At 33.0% G+C, this 16,753-nt stretch overlaps 1 protein-coding gene and 1 non-coding gene across 7 annotated transcripts in view; one reads left to right on the top strand and one right to left on the bottom strand.

Moving 5' to 3' along the window:
• The window catches only part of FAM126B (family with sequence similarity 126 member B), a 64,910-nt gene that overhangs the window by 8,554 nt on the left and 39,603 nt on the right, over window positions 1-16,753 (bottom strand). For 5 of the 6 annotated variants that reach the window (XM_023535954.1, XM_023535955.1, XM_011369187.2 and 2 more), the window contains 5 exons: window positions 13,300-13,395; window positions 10,473-10,589; window positions 7,066-7,153; window positions 4,223-4,382; window positions 3,313-3,480 (listed from right to left, as the gene is read on the bottom strand). In XM_023535954.1, the coding sequence (XP_023391722.1) occupies window positions 3,313-3,480; window positions 4,223-4,382; window positions 7,066-7,153; window positions 10,473-10,589; window positions 13,300-13,395 (629 nt within the window). The remainder of the gene's footprint in view (window positions 1-3,312; window positions 3,481-4,222; window positions 4,383-7,065; window positions 7,154-10,472; window positions 10,590-13,299; window positions 13,396-16,753) is intronic. The other variant, XM_011369188.2, reaches the window with a different exon arrangement.
• LOC111745145 lies at window positions 1,351-1,469 on the top strand. Its single transcript, XR_002782515.1, has one exon. It is a non-coding gene; the product is annotated as a 5S ribosomal RNA (ribosomal RNA).

The following is a 16,753-nucleotide window of genomic DNA, read 5'->3' as shown; positions in this document are numbered from 1 at the left end:
AGCTTGGGGTTTCCAGAAAGCCCAATTTTCTTACTGAAAGTATGAATACATTCTCTTAGAAAGTAATACATCTGCTTCTTTCCAAAACTGATAGCAGTTTACTATGTCATAAATATGTTTACCAGATTGTAAGAAGTTTAATCTGAATCTTCATACAGATATCAATATTACAGTTAAGTAAAATGTTAGGAAAGAAATCTAAACAAATATTACTTTGTGATAGGGTTACATATGTAAAATATATGTGAAATATTTAAACACAATTTTTATTTAACATGGTACCTGGAAAAATAAAAATATTTTCCTAGCTATATTTTCCCACAGGGATTAGTTATTTCCTTCCTTCAAAAGAATAAAATAGGCTATCCTTAAAGCAAAAGCATCTTGTTATTATATCTAGCAGTTTAATAATCTTTAATCATGCAAAGCCATATGAAAATGCAGCTGACACCACTTCTCTCAACCCCTTGTTCAAAGGAATAGTATATAACGTATCTCAAAATAAAAACTTTAAATTATATTTATATAATATCATCTTAGCAATTTACTTACAATTAGTATAAAGAACTCCAAAATGCCCAAGAAAGGATAGTTATTGGTTCAGGACTGATATTAGTAATATAAAACTAAGAGTGAACAGAAATGTATTATTGGATATATATATATACATATATATATATATAGAATTAGGAAAAGGAGACTGAGAGACTTAGTGCTTGCTTCTGAATCTTGCCACATGCAGATCTGATGCCTAAGCAATATGACCATAAAAGAGATGATGATAACATAAGAGCCACCATGCAAGAAAACCTACTACTGATAATTTATATACTAAGAAATGCTGTATCAATATAATGGAACACTGACTGTACTTTAATCACAGGCATCCCCAGTTTAGTAATAATTTTAAATCCAGCTTTAAAATAAAATATTACTTAAAAGGATAAAGGTAATGGGCTCACATTCCCTTCAATTTCGACGTGAGTACAATTGTAAAGCTATTAAAACCATCATACTAAAAAACATATATAGTATATATTTTAAGGTCAATTATTGATGTTTATCCAAATGCTCCAGCAGACTTCAAAATTACCAGGACTTTACATAGGTTTTAGTAATTTCCTTCCTTCTGTTTAAAAAACCTCAAGGAATAAAAAGGCAATTGTGTCTCACAACTTATTTCCTTTCTAATTTTCTCCCTGGGCGGTAACAATACTATTCATCATCCAAAGAGACAACTGAAAAGGATTTTTAATGAACTTTTCCATTCATATCTGTCTTTCCTTATAAATTTAGCTTCTACTAATAATGATTTAAAACTACAATTAATCTAGATTAAAAGGCAAATTAGTTTACAGCCATGCCACCCTAAACACGCCTGTTCCCGTCTGATCTCAGAAGCTAAGCAGGGTTGGGCCTGGTGAGTACTTGGATGGGAGACCACCTAGGAAGACCAGGTGCTGTAGGCATAAAATAATAATAATAATAATAAAATGAAATTAAATTAAAAAAGGCAAAATAAGTTTTGAGAAATTTCAAACACAGTGAAGGAACTCATTCCTCTTTCCTTGTGGCTATACCCTACCCTCACAAACTGCAAATTTTATACCAGTAGTCAGAGATATTAAAATAGAATATTCCTTGTGGCTATACCCTACCCTCACAAACTGCAAATTTTATACCAGTAGTCAGAGATATTAAAATAGAATAGATTATTTTAATATTTAATAGGATATTTAAAAGGAACTATTATTTTGGTTCCTTTTCAAACTGTATGACTTTTGATAAAAATTTAAGAAATATTTTAACCTTATCCCACACTTTCTAGAATTTCATCAAGTATTAATTAGTACAACTACATTTAGCACAAATATTCCAACATTCTAACAATGGTAGTAGATACACATCAAGTGGCTCATTTAGTCACCTGGAATGTTGAGAAATAGGATGTTGTTCAATTTAGGCCAACTCTGGGTTCAACATCTATTTGTATACTTTATTTTTATGCCTTTATACAAGATAAAACTGACTCCCAGGAATAATAAAGAGATACCATTAAAAAAATAAAAATAAAAACTCTAAAAAGAGAAGGCTAATTCTTCCACAGGATCTCTGTAAAACAGCACCAACTCTTTGGGTCCCTAGATCATGCACATGCAGCACTGTTAAATAAAGTAAGGTTAATCTGGACAAATGGGCAAGGGAACAAGAGTAGATTTAGATTCTTACTGAGCATGCTCACATTTTTAATGCACCAGAGAGCAAGAGACTTCCTTAAGGTGGAAGGTACCTGCTTCATGTACGTTTGGTCTTCAAAATAAGTAAAAATATGTAACCTATTTTAAAACTATTTGCTATATTTCATAAATTAGTGTAAAGGTTCCACAGTAGCAATCAATACATTAAAGAATGAAAAAACAATTAGGCTATAGCTCCTTCTTTCACAAAGCCAACACCTACGGCACCACATGTAAAGCAGGACATAAATACTATTGGAGAGCAGTGTTCTTTTACAGATAGTTGTGGTTGTAGAAGGGGCGGTGGGAGTATTCTCATTTTGAGATAACTACATTGTAGAAACCAGGATTGACCAGGATACCTGACCTCTAAATAATACATTTCAATTCTGTTTGGGAGCTATATAAGACAATTATTACTTAAATGATAAAATGTAGTGTGCACTAGGATAGTACATTTATAAAGATGTCAGTAGTTCACTAGTTAGACCCAGGCAACTTGACCGCAGATTATAAAAAGCCAATCAGTACTAGTTTACTCTGCCAAAGAGATAAATTCTTAATTGACCACCCCGGGATTAGACATAAATCTCTGGCTCCACATTAGTCCAATTTCACAAAGATAATGTCTTAATGTTTTAAAATCCTCCTCACATATTTTTTAAAAATAAATTATTATATGAATTAAATCAATTCATATTGATTAATAAGGCTCATGTCCATTAGGTGCATTTTTCCTCTTCTAATGTTAAAATAAACATGCTCAGTAATGAAAAAAATTCCAAGCGTTTGCAGACCTTTTGGAAACAGGCCTCTGCCTTGTTAGTAGCCATGCCAAGCTGTTCTTTGATTACACAGGGATGCAGACTTCAGGCCAGCACGAATGTTAACTAAAGATTGTACCTGACCTGGCGCTAGGCATATGGGGGGTTGTGTTTTGCAAGGAGGAGCTAATACACTTTGGGGTAGTGGAAACACACGCTAGAATGGAAAGCTGTTCTGCTTGAGGATAGAGAGCCAGGATCCCTCTCCAGCAACTGCCTCACTGCCTTCTGCCTCCTCATCTCTGTCCTACCCTCTGTTGTGGCTGCTGCATAGTTGGGCTCCGGTGAGCCGTGCTCAGGGGTCCTGCGCACCAGCACTTCCCCCTCTTGCACACGTTTGATCCCTAGGTCAGTGGAGCCGTGTTGGATCGGGGAGCCAGGAATACTCGAGTCAGCCTCGTTTGAGAAGTCAAAGCCATCTGGGATTCAACATATAAAATTTTAGTGCTTTTGTGCTGCTCTATTCTTTTCTGAGCATTTTGACCCTGGCAGATAAAGAGAATGTATATATGGATATGATATAAACACAAACACTATTTAATAGTTACATGTGTGTGCATAGCATACACACACATAAGGCAGCAGATGAACAATGTGAGGTTTGCAAATGAATAGGACAGAAAAATAGGGATCATTAAAATGGCAATTAATATCTCTTAGGCAAGACAGCTTGACTATTGAGGTACCATATGCCTATAAAATACTGCTGGATTCAGCACATATTAAAAAGGAAAAGCAAAGACAAAGATCTAAAACAACAATAATCAATTTTTTTACAGATAGCTAGTATTATACCAGTAGATTGGCTAGTTACATAATTTTCTCCCACAATGGTCATACATGCATCTTTTTTACTGGTAAGAGGCTTAAAGAAACTTCTTTCTTATTGTTATTACTAGTTCGAAAAAAGGCGAACATTAACTTGATCTTACTTTCTGTTTTAACATTCATAGAGCCTTCTAAATGACATCTTTTTACTTGATTAAAAAAATTTATATTAAAATAAATTTAGGCACTTAAACCACATTTCTAGTGCTATTTTTATAAACTGAACAATTTTAATTATAGAGAGTACTATAATATCATGTGTTAATACAGTCTGTAAAAACAGTGATAAATTTACTTGAATCCATGAGTAGGCTATAGAGATTTTGTACCCACCTTCTCTCCTCCATCTATGGCGACGGATGGAAGCTGTTGTAATCGCAGTCCGAGAAATCCTTGGCACTGTTGGAGTGACTTCCACTTTAAGTACTTTCTGGCCTTCTTGTGAAGAATCCGGAGCATCAAATGGTAATGAGTTTTTCATGGCATTGGCAACCTAAAATGATAATATAAGTTCACACCTATTTACACCCAATATACAATCTATACTTAATTCTACACTTCGTGTTTACATAATTTTTGAATATGTATTTAAAACTTGTAATATAAAATATAAAAGTACAATGTATCAGAAATGTTTGTATCTCCGTTGTTCTGTATTCTTCTAGGCAAGCTTTTTAAATGAGAATTTATTTTTAAAAATGTGTCACCCCACCAATACCTTAGAGTGGTTGACTTTCAAAGAGAAAAAGCATTCCAAAGAAAACATTTGAACCCTGACATAAGAAAAAGTAGAATAAGTTTCTGATTCTTCAGATGATAAACAACATGAAAATCTAATCTTATTTAAAAAAAAAAAATAGCCTTTTCTCTACTCCTTTGTTTTCATAAGAAATTTTCCCCAAACATATCGGCATTTTGTCTTATCACTTTCTGCCCTCCATGAAAGAGAGTAAAATATATTTGGAGAGTAAATGTCATTGACTGGTCCATGTTTCTTAACTGGGTAGTGCTAATGTGGTAGAGATCTTGAGATAGAGGATTGTCTTTCTCCTTCTCCACTTGGACAAAAACAAGTGGAATGTAGCAACCTGGCTAAGTGTGCCTGCCCTACCAACTCAAACATTTTCACCAGTTGGCTGTTCCAAGGTCTAGACTGAGGGGTAGGGAGTTAAGTCTTTCGATTTAGTTTTTATCAGTAGTAAGATGATACTTATTTCTCTATTCACTATTTTATCTATTTATCACCTGGTGCTAGATTTGAATAGAGAAAAGAAATGTTATTTATTGGGTCCAATAAATAAATACCCAATAATTAAGAACTATTCCAGGAAGAGAGATTATCAATATCTTTACCTACATTGCCTTGCAAATGCCTCATCTACTTAATTTATAAAATTATTACAAAGATAAAAGTATGAATTTAAAGAGGCTCACAAATGCAAGGTATTATGATGATGCAATGTTTTTATCTTGCTATCCATTTGTTTAATGTAACTCTAAGAGTAAATTAGGAAGGATAACATTAGAAATACATGGAAAGTCAAATATAAAGAATTATTATAAATGCTATTTTAATAAATTTCTATTTAGCTTAAAATATAAAAAAGATATAAAGAAAATGACTTTTAAAATTGTATTCTTAAAGTGCTGCAAGTAAAACTACATAAACAATATTTTTAAAATATCATTATAAAAATATTACGAAAAGCTTAGAAAATACAGAAAACTGACAAGAAAAATCACCTAGACAAATCACTTAGAAAACTATTAGCACTTTTATGTTTCCTCTCTTCTCTAGATTAAAAGAATAGTTGTATACTGCTTTACCATCTTTAATATAAAATTTCAAACACTTAATTTCATCAAGCAAATATATAACTTAATAATTCTTTGCTGCGAAACTTTTAAACTGATTCCTTTGCGATTAAAAGTAACATTAACGTTGTGCTTCCATTTAAAAAAAAAATTAAAATTGCTAGACATAGGAGAGTGGGTCAAACAGAATGAACACATTACCAAACTGCTTCTCCAGAGGGATGTTCAGAGTTGCATTATACTGCTACTGGTAACATAAAGAATGCCTTTCTTACTCCACTATTGGATGTCTACATTTGTTTTTAGATTAGTCATTTACCTTCTGGAGATATATTTATCTTATAGAAGAGTATAAAATCTTTTTATATAAACAAATATTAATAGGCTTTCTTGTCATGCTTATTGAGAATATTTTTCTCAGTCTGTGTACTGCATATTAGTTTTGTTTTTAAAAAACTGGTCATTTAGAATTTAGATGTTTATGTGGTAAAAAATCATCAACCTTTTTTTAGTGACTTGTCCAATCACTTAAGCTTAGAAAGTCCTTCTCTAGAAATCTGAGTAAATATTTATAACCTTTGCCTCTTTCTTATCTTAACTCATTTCCTGTTTAAAAAAGAAAAAGAAAGAAAAGGAAAGCTCACTGCCAGCATTAATTTAATTTTACATAAACATGCTCTTTGAGGCTAAAATAAAATATAATATAAAATCTGTTCTTGGAGTTATTTAGAACTTGTCTCTAATCCTAATGTAACAGACATGTATACATAAATCAGCTTCATCAAATGAATCTTCTGCTAACAACTGCTAGAGAACAATGTTAACATCATACGTAGAAATGCTACGTTTTCTAGAATTTGACATTTTCAGCGATTGAGAATTACTGTATTTTATAAATGGAAATACCATTACTAAAAACAGAATGCTATAAGTAGAATGATGTCATTTGTTTACAAAGACTATCGATATACTAGAGTGATGCAAAAATAATAATAAAAGCAAGATATTTCGTGGCAAACTTTGAGGATAAGGTTAAGACTGTAAACCATGCGTTATCGGGGTAAACGCTGCAGCTGCAAGCAATGCCAGCATGTATTCTCGCGGCAAATAGGAAATGGGTAAAGGACTTTAAAACATTTAATTCTTTAATTTATTTATATTTTATTTTGATATGTGGTAGGAGGAGAGGACCGAAACCAATTTTGCTTTCTCTCCAACAGTTAACCAACTACTATTGTGGAATAACCATTTTTCCCTCAATGATTTGAATTGCCTCATATATTACATAATTAAATTTTTTTACCCACTAGTGCCCTTTACAGGGCAGGTATATTTAATACAAAGTAAATGTTGTCACTTGCCAAAAGTGGTTGAGAAAAGAGTTCTAGCTGAGCTCTATAAATGATGTCATCAAGGACTTCCTGGCCAAGGTCCCACTGTCCATTATACCTAAGGAGAAGCAGATTGTTTATTACCTTTAGCAAATATCTCTAATAATCAACAACCACCTTTTTATTGTTCAAAGTCTTACTATTTTGGTTCTGAAACAAGGTCTTCACATCATTTCATTTTTAAACTATCTACTTTTGGTTATAAGAACAAAATAAAGATTTCGTATATTAGCATTTAAAATAGTTTATATATGTTTCTTTACATGAATTGGTTTCTATCATGAGCTGATAGTTAGGGTAATCCATTTAATGCATTCATGAAAACCATAAGCTATATAGAGAAACACAGTTTTCTGTAAAGAAAACCTGACAATTTCTACACTCCAATTTATTGACTAGTTTTGTTACTTTTTGGTTATTTTAAAAGCACTAAAAGGACTATGAATAATTATATGCCAACACATTGGACAGCCCTGAAGAAATGGGTAAGTTCCTAGAAACATACAACCTACCAAGACTGAAATATGAAGGAATATAAACTCTGAACAGACTGATTACTAGGTAAGGAGATTGAATTAGCAATTGAAACCTCCCAATAAACAACAGTCTAGGACCAGATGGCTTCATGGGTAACTTCTACCAAACATTTAAAGAAAATTTAAAACCAAGCCTTTTCAAACTGTTCCAAAATACACAGGAGGAGGGAATACTTCCAAACTTATGAGGCCAGCATTACCCTGATACCAAAATCAGACAAGGTTACAAGAAAAGAAAATTACTTGCCAGTAATCCCCGATGAACACAGATGCAGAATTCCTCAAAAAAAAATTAGCAAACCTAATTCAATGATATATTAAAAAACTCTCAATAAAGTGAGTTTAGAGGGGATGTACCTCAACATAATAAAGGCACACAGGACAAGCCCACAGCTAACATCATACTCAACAGTGAAAAACTGAAAGCTTTTCCTCTAAGATCAGGAACAAGACAAGGATGCTCACTCTTGCCACTTTTATTTAACATAATACTGGAAGTTCTTGTCAGAGAAATTAGGCAAAAAAAAAGAAGAAACAAAAGGCACCCAAATCTGAAAGGAAAAGTAAAGCTGTATCTATTTGCAAAAGACATGCTATATGTAGACTCCACCAAAAAGTTGTTAGAACTAATAAACAAATTCAGTATAGTTGCAGGATACAAAATAAATATATAAAAATCAGTTACACTTCTATACACTAATAACAAGCTGTCAAAGAAAGGAATTAAGAAAATAATGCCAATTATAATTGCATCAAAAATACCTAGGAATAAATTTAACCAAGGAGGCAAAAGACGTGTACATTGTATACTTAGTTTTTTATAAGATATTGATGAAAGAAATTGAAGAATACAAGTAAATGGAAGTAAATGACAAGCTCATGAATTGGAAGAATATTGTTAAAATGTCCACCTAAAGCAATCTATAGATTCAATGTAATCGCTATCTAGTTTCCGATGGCATTTTTCACAGAGATAGAACAAAAATCCTAATATGTGTATGGAACCACAAAAGACCCTGAACAGCCAAAGCGATCTTGAGAAAGAAGAACAAAGCTGGAGGCATCTCCTGATTTCAAACTATATTATAAAACTATGGTAGCCAATTCGGTATGGTATTGGCATAAAAACACACATAGTTCCCACGGAGTTCAACAGACTAGAGAGCCCAGAAATAAACCCATGTGTATACAGTCAATTAGTTTACAACAAAGGAGCCAAGAATATACAATAAGGAAAGGATAGGCTCTTCGGTAAATAGTGTTGGAAAAACTGAACAGCCACATGCAAAGAATGAAACTGGACAACTATCTTATGCCACACACAAAAATCAACTTAAAATGGATTATAGACTTGAACGTGAGACCTGAAACCATAAAACTCCTAGAAGAAAACACATGTAGTAAGCAATTTTGATATCAGTCTTGGCAATAATTTTTTTAAATCTGACACCAAAAGCAAAGGCAAAAAAAGCAAAAATAAACAAGTAGGACTAAATCAAACTAAAAAGCTTCTGCACAGCCAAGAGAATGATCAACAAAATTAAAAGGCAACCTACGGAAGGGGAGAAAATAGTTGCAAATCATATATTTGGTAAGGGGTTATTATCTAAAATATTCTAAGAACTTGTAAAATTCAATAGAAAAAAAATAATCCAATTTTAAAAGGATAGAGGATCTGAATAGATTTTTCCCCAAAGAAGACATACAAATGGCCAACAGGTACATGAAAAGGTGCTCAACATCACTAATCATCAAGAAATAAATGCAAACCAAAACCACAAAACCTCACGCATGTTAGAATGGTTATTATCAAAAAGACAATAAATTATAAGTATTGAGAATGTGGAGCAAAGGGAACTCTATGCATATTGGTAGGAATGTAAATTGGTATAACCACTATGGAAAACAGTATGGAGGTTCCTCAAAAAATTAAAAGTAGAACTAACATATGATCCAGCAATTCAACTTCTGAATTGCTGAAGGAAATATCTGAAGGAAAATAAATCATTATCTCAAAAAGATATCTGCACCCCATGTTCATTACAGCATTATTTACAATAGCCAAAACATGGAAACAACCTAACTTAAAATTGTCCACTGACGGATGAATGGACAATACTGTGTGTGTGTGCGTGTGTGCAGTACACACAAATATTCAGCCATAAAAAAGAAAATCCTGCCATTTGGAACAACATGGATGGACCTGAGAGCATCATGCTAAGAAAAATAAATCACCAAGAAAGACAAATACTGTATGATCTCAGTTATATATGGAATCTAACCTCCACCCCACCCCCCTAAAAAAAAAAAAAAATACCAAACTCACAGATACAGAGAACTGATTGGTGTTTACCAGATGTGGAAGCTGGGGGATGAGTGGGGGACGAAAGGTACCAACTTCCAGTTACAAGAAGTCTTGAGGATGTAATGGACAGCATGGTGACTATAATTAACAATACTGTATTATATATTTGAAAGTTGCTAAGAATGTAAGTCTTAAAAGTTCTCATCTCAAGAAAAAAAATTTTTGAACTATGTATGGTGATGTATGTTAACTAAACTTATTGTGGTAATAATTTCATAATATAAAATACATCTAATCATTATCCTTGTACACCGAAAATTATGTCAATTATATCTCAATATAAACTGTCTTCAACAGTTATATTGCTTTCATATTAAAAGTGCACATTTGCCAAAAAAAAAAGTACTAAGAGGAATTCATATTAGAAAAATAAGATAATAGGTCCATCACAAACAAAACATTCGATGTTGTGCAAGTAAAATATTAAGTTTTCAGACATTAGAAAGAATTCACCTAATTTCAGCCCACCTACTTACATGGCATAATAAACCCCTGTGAGAAGTTGCACCATAAATTCGGGATCCAATACTATTCGACCAGAGAGTTCTTTCCAGTGTTTTTCATGTTGCCGTGGAAACCCACTCACACAAACCCTAGGAAAATACAGTATATTTATCATGTGTGATTTCCTTTTTCACTGAATTAAATATTTTTGCTTTCACAAATTCATTTATTCAGTTATTTATTTCTCAAATATTTAATGAGTATCTACTATGTGTAAGTCACTGTCCTAGGGCTAGGCATACAGTTGTAAACAGGCAAAAAGAAATAAATAAATGAAATCTGTGCTCTCATAAAACATACATTCTGGTGGACTGTATCAATAAAAAGAACTTTTCTCAAATAGCCGAGTCTTTCAAAAATCATCCTTCTCCCTCTTCAAAAAGAAATGCAACACTTTCACACATCTCAAATTGTTATAAGGATGAATGAGTGGGAAATACAGAAATCTCAAAGCAAATAAAGGGACATTTCAAAATAACTGATGTCCATGAGGCTATTTTAAATTGAAGTACCATAAACAATCCTCTACCTTTCATTTCATTAAGAGATGCTTCCAGAAAAGTTATGCTTAATAATCAAAAGTTGTAATGCTGTTTCATCAATTAATTTATTAGAATAATTGGAGTGTTGAGTCTAGAAGAAATTTTTTTAGTTTTTAGTGATACATGGTCTCAGGAAAATTTTTTTTAAATTTCAGTTTACATATATATTTTTTTGTAGCAGAATAATTAGGTGAAAAGACTTAATAAGTATAAAATAACATTATATTAGGATAAAATATGTGGGTAAAATATAATGGGAATTCAATTTCAAGAAGAAAAATGAATAATATAATGTCAGACTATTAAAGCAGAGTTTGTTCATTTATTCCTCAAATGGATGATAGTAGGTATCACTGTAGTATTTACATTATACACATTTAAAATACTGACACAACCACTATTTGTTTTATTAGGTCGATATTTACATACTGGAAATTATATCATTTGCTACTATTTAAGATAGGATAAAAGGGTCAGGCCTGGTTAGTACTTGGATGGGAGACCACCTAGGAAGACCAAGTACTATAGGTGTAAAAAAGTAAATAAATAAGATAGGATAAAAAATTTTAAGTGTTAACTTAAAAATGTACAAAGGGTACTTAGTTTTTCAAAATTATTTAGGGAATATGTGTACAAAAGTTTGACAACCATTAAACTCTGCCATCACCGTTGTTGTTAAGAAAATTTATTAAATGCAACAATAATGTTGCCAATCAGCAATTCAGCAGATTTGTTTTAATGAATCAAAAACAGTCACCTATAAATTAATTTATCTGTAGAGAGGAGGTAAGTGCTTAAACAGTGTATTTTCCTGATAACAGTATCTAGGTTAGAGACAAGAACTTTGTTAGTCATTAATCACGTTACTACACGCAAGTGAAAAAAAATATATTTTAAGATAATCTATAAAATCAAACTTACAGCTAATTCGAACTGGCCTTCTCTTAATTACCAAAATTGAGTTTTGTTATAAAGAGGACCACACTCTTTTCCCAGTAAGACAATAGCAGGAACTAGAGCAAAGCATTTGTAATGAACAGACCCTTGGGGGCTATGACCTCGATGATCCTTCTTTCCTTGTATTCATGCCGTGTGTCATTCCCTCTTCTTGAGTATGGGTGAGACCTGTGACTTGCTTCTAACCAATAAAATAGGGCAAAGGTGATGGGATTTCTATGATTATGTGTACCTGATTATGTCATTTAAGCACGAAGTGCAGGTCTTCCTGGAGTCTCTCTCACTCCTCTACTTTGAAGAAGGTGCCATGTTTTAGGCTAACTATTGGGAGGTGCACACGGCAAAGAATTGAGACTGATCTCCAGCAGACAGACAACAAAAAATTGAAGCCCTCAGTCCTACAACTATAGGAACTGAATTCTGTCGATAAAAGTGTTTAATTCCTCAATCAAGCCCTAGATAAGACTGCAACTCCAGCCAACATCTCAACTGCAGCTTTGTAAGACCCTAAGCAAAGGACCCAGCTAAGTCACACCCAGACTCCTGACCTACAGAAACTGTGAAACAACAGATGTATACTATTTTAAGCTAAGTTTGTGGTAATTTGTTATAAGGCAACAGAAAACTAATAAAGCATTTAACTCTTTTGGGTGGCTCAGTTTCAAGTAAAAATCATTTGGATAGGATAAAGTCAGAGTCTCTTAACTGAAATTCTGTGACTAAATGTCCTCTATCTTCAAACTACTTCATATTTATATTACTTAAATTTTCTTCCTATAGTAGATATTTAAATTTCAGCCTAGGTCTGTCCAAATTATTAGAAATTCTAATTTAGTAAAGATTAGAACACACGAATACAAGTGAGACATATAGATCATTGGTAGTATTGCTAATTTTCTTATTCAAAGCAGAGACAGTGATTTGTAAAATATTTAAAGGAAAAGGTTCACATTCCTTAAGACTTTCTTTACATATAGGACTGTATATTCAAAGCTCTCAAAGCAATTTATAAAAATTGGCATCGCAATAGTGATTAGGTATATCATGAAACCACCCTAAACTTTGGCTTATCTTGATGTTCAGCTAGAAAATACTTCTTTAATGCTGAAATATTTTCAAGAAGTCATGATGTATGAGAGATGATAAAGATTCCTACAGGAATGTAAGCCCCATAAGTTTTATTTACTGCTATACTGCCAGATGTTATAATGGTGCCTACCATAGAGAATATGCTCAATAAATATTTGTCAAATAAATAAATAGATAAATAAATATGGTTAATGATAATTATTCTTCTAACCTGGATCCCATCCGACAAAGAGACTGGTAAGATGAAGCAGGCATATACACAATAGCAGAATTGTAACACAACATGAGAAAACTGAGGACTTCAAACCTAGAAAAAAAAAAACAAGGAGAATGAATTACAAACAATTATTTCTATTAGAGACCAGTAAATTTCTTCCTTGGATGGTTATAACAACGATGCTTTAATGATTTTCAATCAGATTACTACAGCATCCTCCTCAATGATTTCTCTGTTTCCATTTTCCTTTTTAAAGGTCATATCCCTGTTGCCATCTATATTTTCTTCCTCATAAAATAAACCATAATGCATGGTTTTTATGCATTAGTCCATTGCTTTTATTGACTGCATGATAAAATCCAAATTCATCATGGCACACAAGGTCCTTTAAAATCCACTGTCAACCTACCTTTCCAACCTTACCTTCTTTCCACTGCCTACTATATACACCACACCACATCGATCTTCATACCATTCCATGAATATGCCAAATCTCTCCTAATTCCTTGCTTTTATTCATGCTGCTTTTTTTACTAGAACGTACTTTTTCACTTAAGAAACTCCTAAATTCCTGCTAAGGTTTCAAGTCCTGGCTCAAATTTTTACCTTAGATATAAAGCTATTAATTCTCCAAGTTAAAGGAAATGTTCCCTTATCTGTGTAGCTCTAAATGTCTAAGCAAGTGGCTCCTAAACCTGGACACATTACAGTTATTTAAGGACCTTCTAGAAAAATATATTCCTGTGTCTCAACCTGGACTGACCCAATTGAAAGCTCTAGGGGTAGGATCCAGGGAATTTATACTTCTAAAAAGCGTCCGATAGGTAGTGAAGTATATATGGAAACTCTGGAACATTTTTGCAAATCTGGAATTATTTCAAAATGAAAAGCTAAAAACTGAGTTGAAAGTCTGACTTGGAAGCAGTCATATCTTCAGATTCCTACTCCTCTATGTTGCTAGGTTTATTGAAGATTTATTTTCTGAAATTGAAGATTTCTTTTCTGAAAGGGTAAAAGAAAAATTTCTACCCAGGAATCAGCAGGCATAACTGTGGATTGGGGCAGGCTGTTGAAAGGGAAACATATTATACTGTGAACAGGAAGATTAAATGAAACATACCTTACTGGAAACTAAGACTTCCAGCTCTCTTTCCCACTGGGCTGCCAGACAGCTAGCTGCCAGCTCTCTAGTTAACAGATTAGAAAAGTTTTCTCTAGGGAATTTGACTACTCTAAGAAGAAAGTCTTAAAAATATAGACTTAGAAAGTCCCCCAACTGAATGGCCCAGTGAGAAATTGTGAAGTTTGCGGTCAACTAGCCCTACTAACATGGTCAGAGCTTCTCATTTTTTATTCCCCTACTCTTAAATATAAGGGAGGAAAAAGGATTACCAGACATCTGAGAAACTCCACTAATATGAAACGAGATCAAATAGGAAAAAAAGTGCAAATTGATGGAAGTAGAATATACAAAGAGAAAATATAACTTTGATAAAGCAAATGATCATTAATATTCTCAAAAATGTTTCTAAAAAACCCCAGCCTATTTTAAAAGACCATTCAGAAAACAAGAAAAGATTTTAGATATACAATATATGATTGCAGAAATTAAAAACTCCAAAAATGAACTGGTGTATGAAGTTGAGGATATAGGACAGAAACTAAAACAAAAAGAAAACGATGTGGCAAATAGGAGAGGAAAGAGAACCAGTCTAGCAGTTTCAACATCCAAATAATAAAAGTTCCAGAAGACAGAAAATATAAGACCAGATAAAATGGAGAGGCCAAACTAATTAACAAAAATAATTTAAGAAAATTTCTTAGCCTGAAGGACTTGAGTTTCCAAATCATAAGGATCCACATAGTGTTCAACACAATGGAGAAAATAAACCCACGCCAAGAAATATCACAGAGGTATTTTGGAATACTAGGAACAAAGAATGAGGATAATAAGGTTCAGGAAACAGTAGCTCCACACAGGAAAAAGACAAAGGGAATTCCCAGGATAAGGGTGAAAGATCCCAAGGTAACAATTAATGTACACCAGCAACGAGGGCAATGTAGTCCAGATGGGAGTAAGTTAGGCTCTGGGAACCCTATTTTTGGGAAGATAAAATTGAGAAAATAACTGATGTGAATGAAGAATTGAAAGGCAATTTAGACAATTAATAGAGAATTTGCAGGGGTTGGATTATAAAGCACATAATAAACAAACAAACAAAAAATATATGAATTCCAAGGAAAACAAAAAGGTATGAAGGAAAGGAAAAGTAATCAGTTAATCACAAAGCTCAGCATTGAATAGCTCTGAATGAACCATGGTCATTCAAATTAATGAGAAATCTTAATAAATTCCCCATAATTACAACATAACTATATTGAAAGGATAGGAAAATGAGAGAGGTAATGAGTTAAATCATTATTTTTCATAAAGATACAGTATTAGACAGTGCCCAAAACAGAAAAATTAAGAAGCAGCAAGTTACTCAGAGATATGGAGATCAACATTAAGGGAGTTTAAAGGAAGATTTTTCAACCTCGGCACTACTGGCATGTTGGGTTAGATAAATGTTTGTTGTAAAGGGGCTGGCCAAGGCATTGCAGAAAGTTGGGCAGCATCCTTGACCTCTACACATGAGATGCCTGTAACAGCCCTCCCTCCAAACCAGTTGTCATAGTCAAACAAGTCTCTAGACATTGCCAAAAGTTCCTTGGGGAGGAGGGGGAGCTGAACTGTCCTGGTTGAGAACTACTGGTTAAAAGTCATTATATGTGGGAAAGAAGAAATGGAAGGGTGGGGGACCTAGAGAATGCAGTTCTTCTCATTAAACTGTGTAGAACTAGTGCATACTTAATTATAAAGAAATATATATGTGTATTCCTGATATAGTTGATGTATTATAGTTGACTGTATAAAAAACTAAAACATACAGCAAAACCAAAACAACAGCACAATGAGATACCACTCTTTACTCCCACTAAGATGGCTATAATCAAAAAGATAAAAAATAAGTGTTGATGAGGATGTGGAGAAACTAGAACTATCATACACTGCTGGTGGGAATGTAAAATGGTACACCCGCTCTGGAAAACATAGTATGATAGTGCCTCAAAAAGTTAAGCATTGAATAACCATATGATCCAGCAATTCTAGTCTTAGGTATATATATCCGAAGGAATGGAAAACGTACGTTCACAAAAAAAATAAATAAACGTTCATAGCAGTATTCTTCATAGCCAAAAAAGTGGAAATAAACCAAATGTCACATGACTGATGAGTGTATAAATAAATTGTATATTAATATGATGGAATATTATTTAGTTACACAAAAGAAGAAAGTACTGATATATACTATCACACAAATGAACCTAGAAAACATGCTAACTAAAAGAAGTGAGACACAAAGGCCACATATTGTATAATTCCATTTACATGAAATGTTTGGAA

Source organism: Pteropus vampyrus, unplaced genomic scaffold, assembly GCF_000151845.1.
Source record: "Pteropus vampyrus isolate Shadow unplaced genomic scaffold, Pvam_2.0 Scaffold146, whole genome shotgun sequence".
Taxonomy (NCBI): Eukaryota; Metazoa; Chordata; class Mammalia; order Chiroptera; family Pteropodidae; genus Pteropus; species Pteropus vampyrus.
The sequence above is the reverse complement of the archived record's forward strand: the minus strand, read 5'-3'. Positions and strand labels throughout refer to the sequence as shown.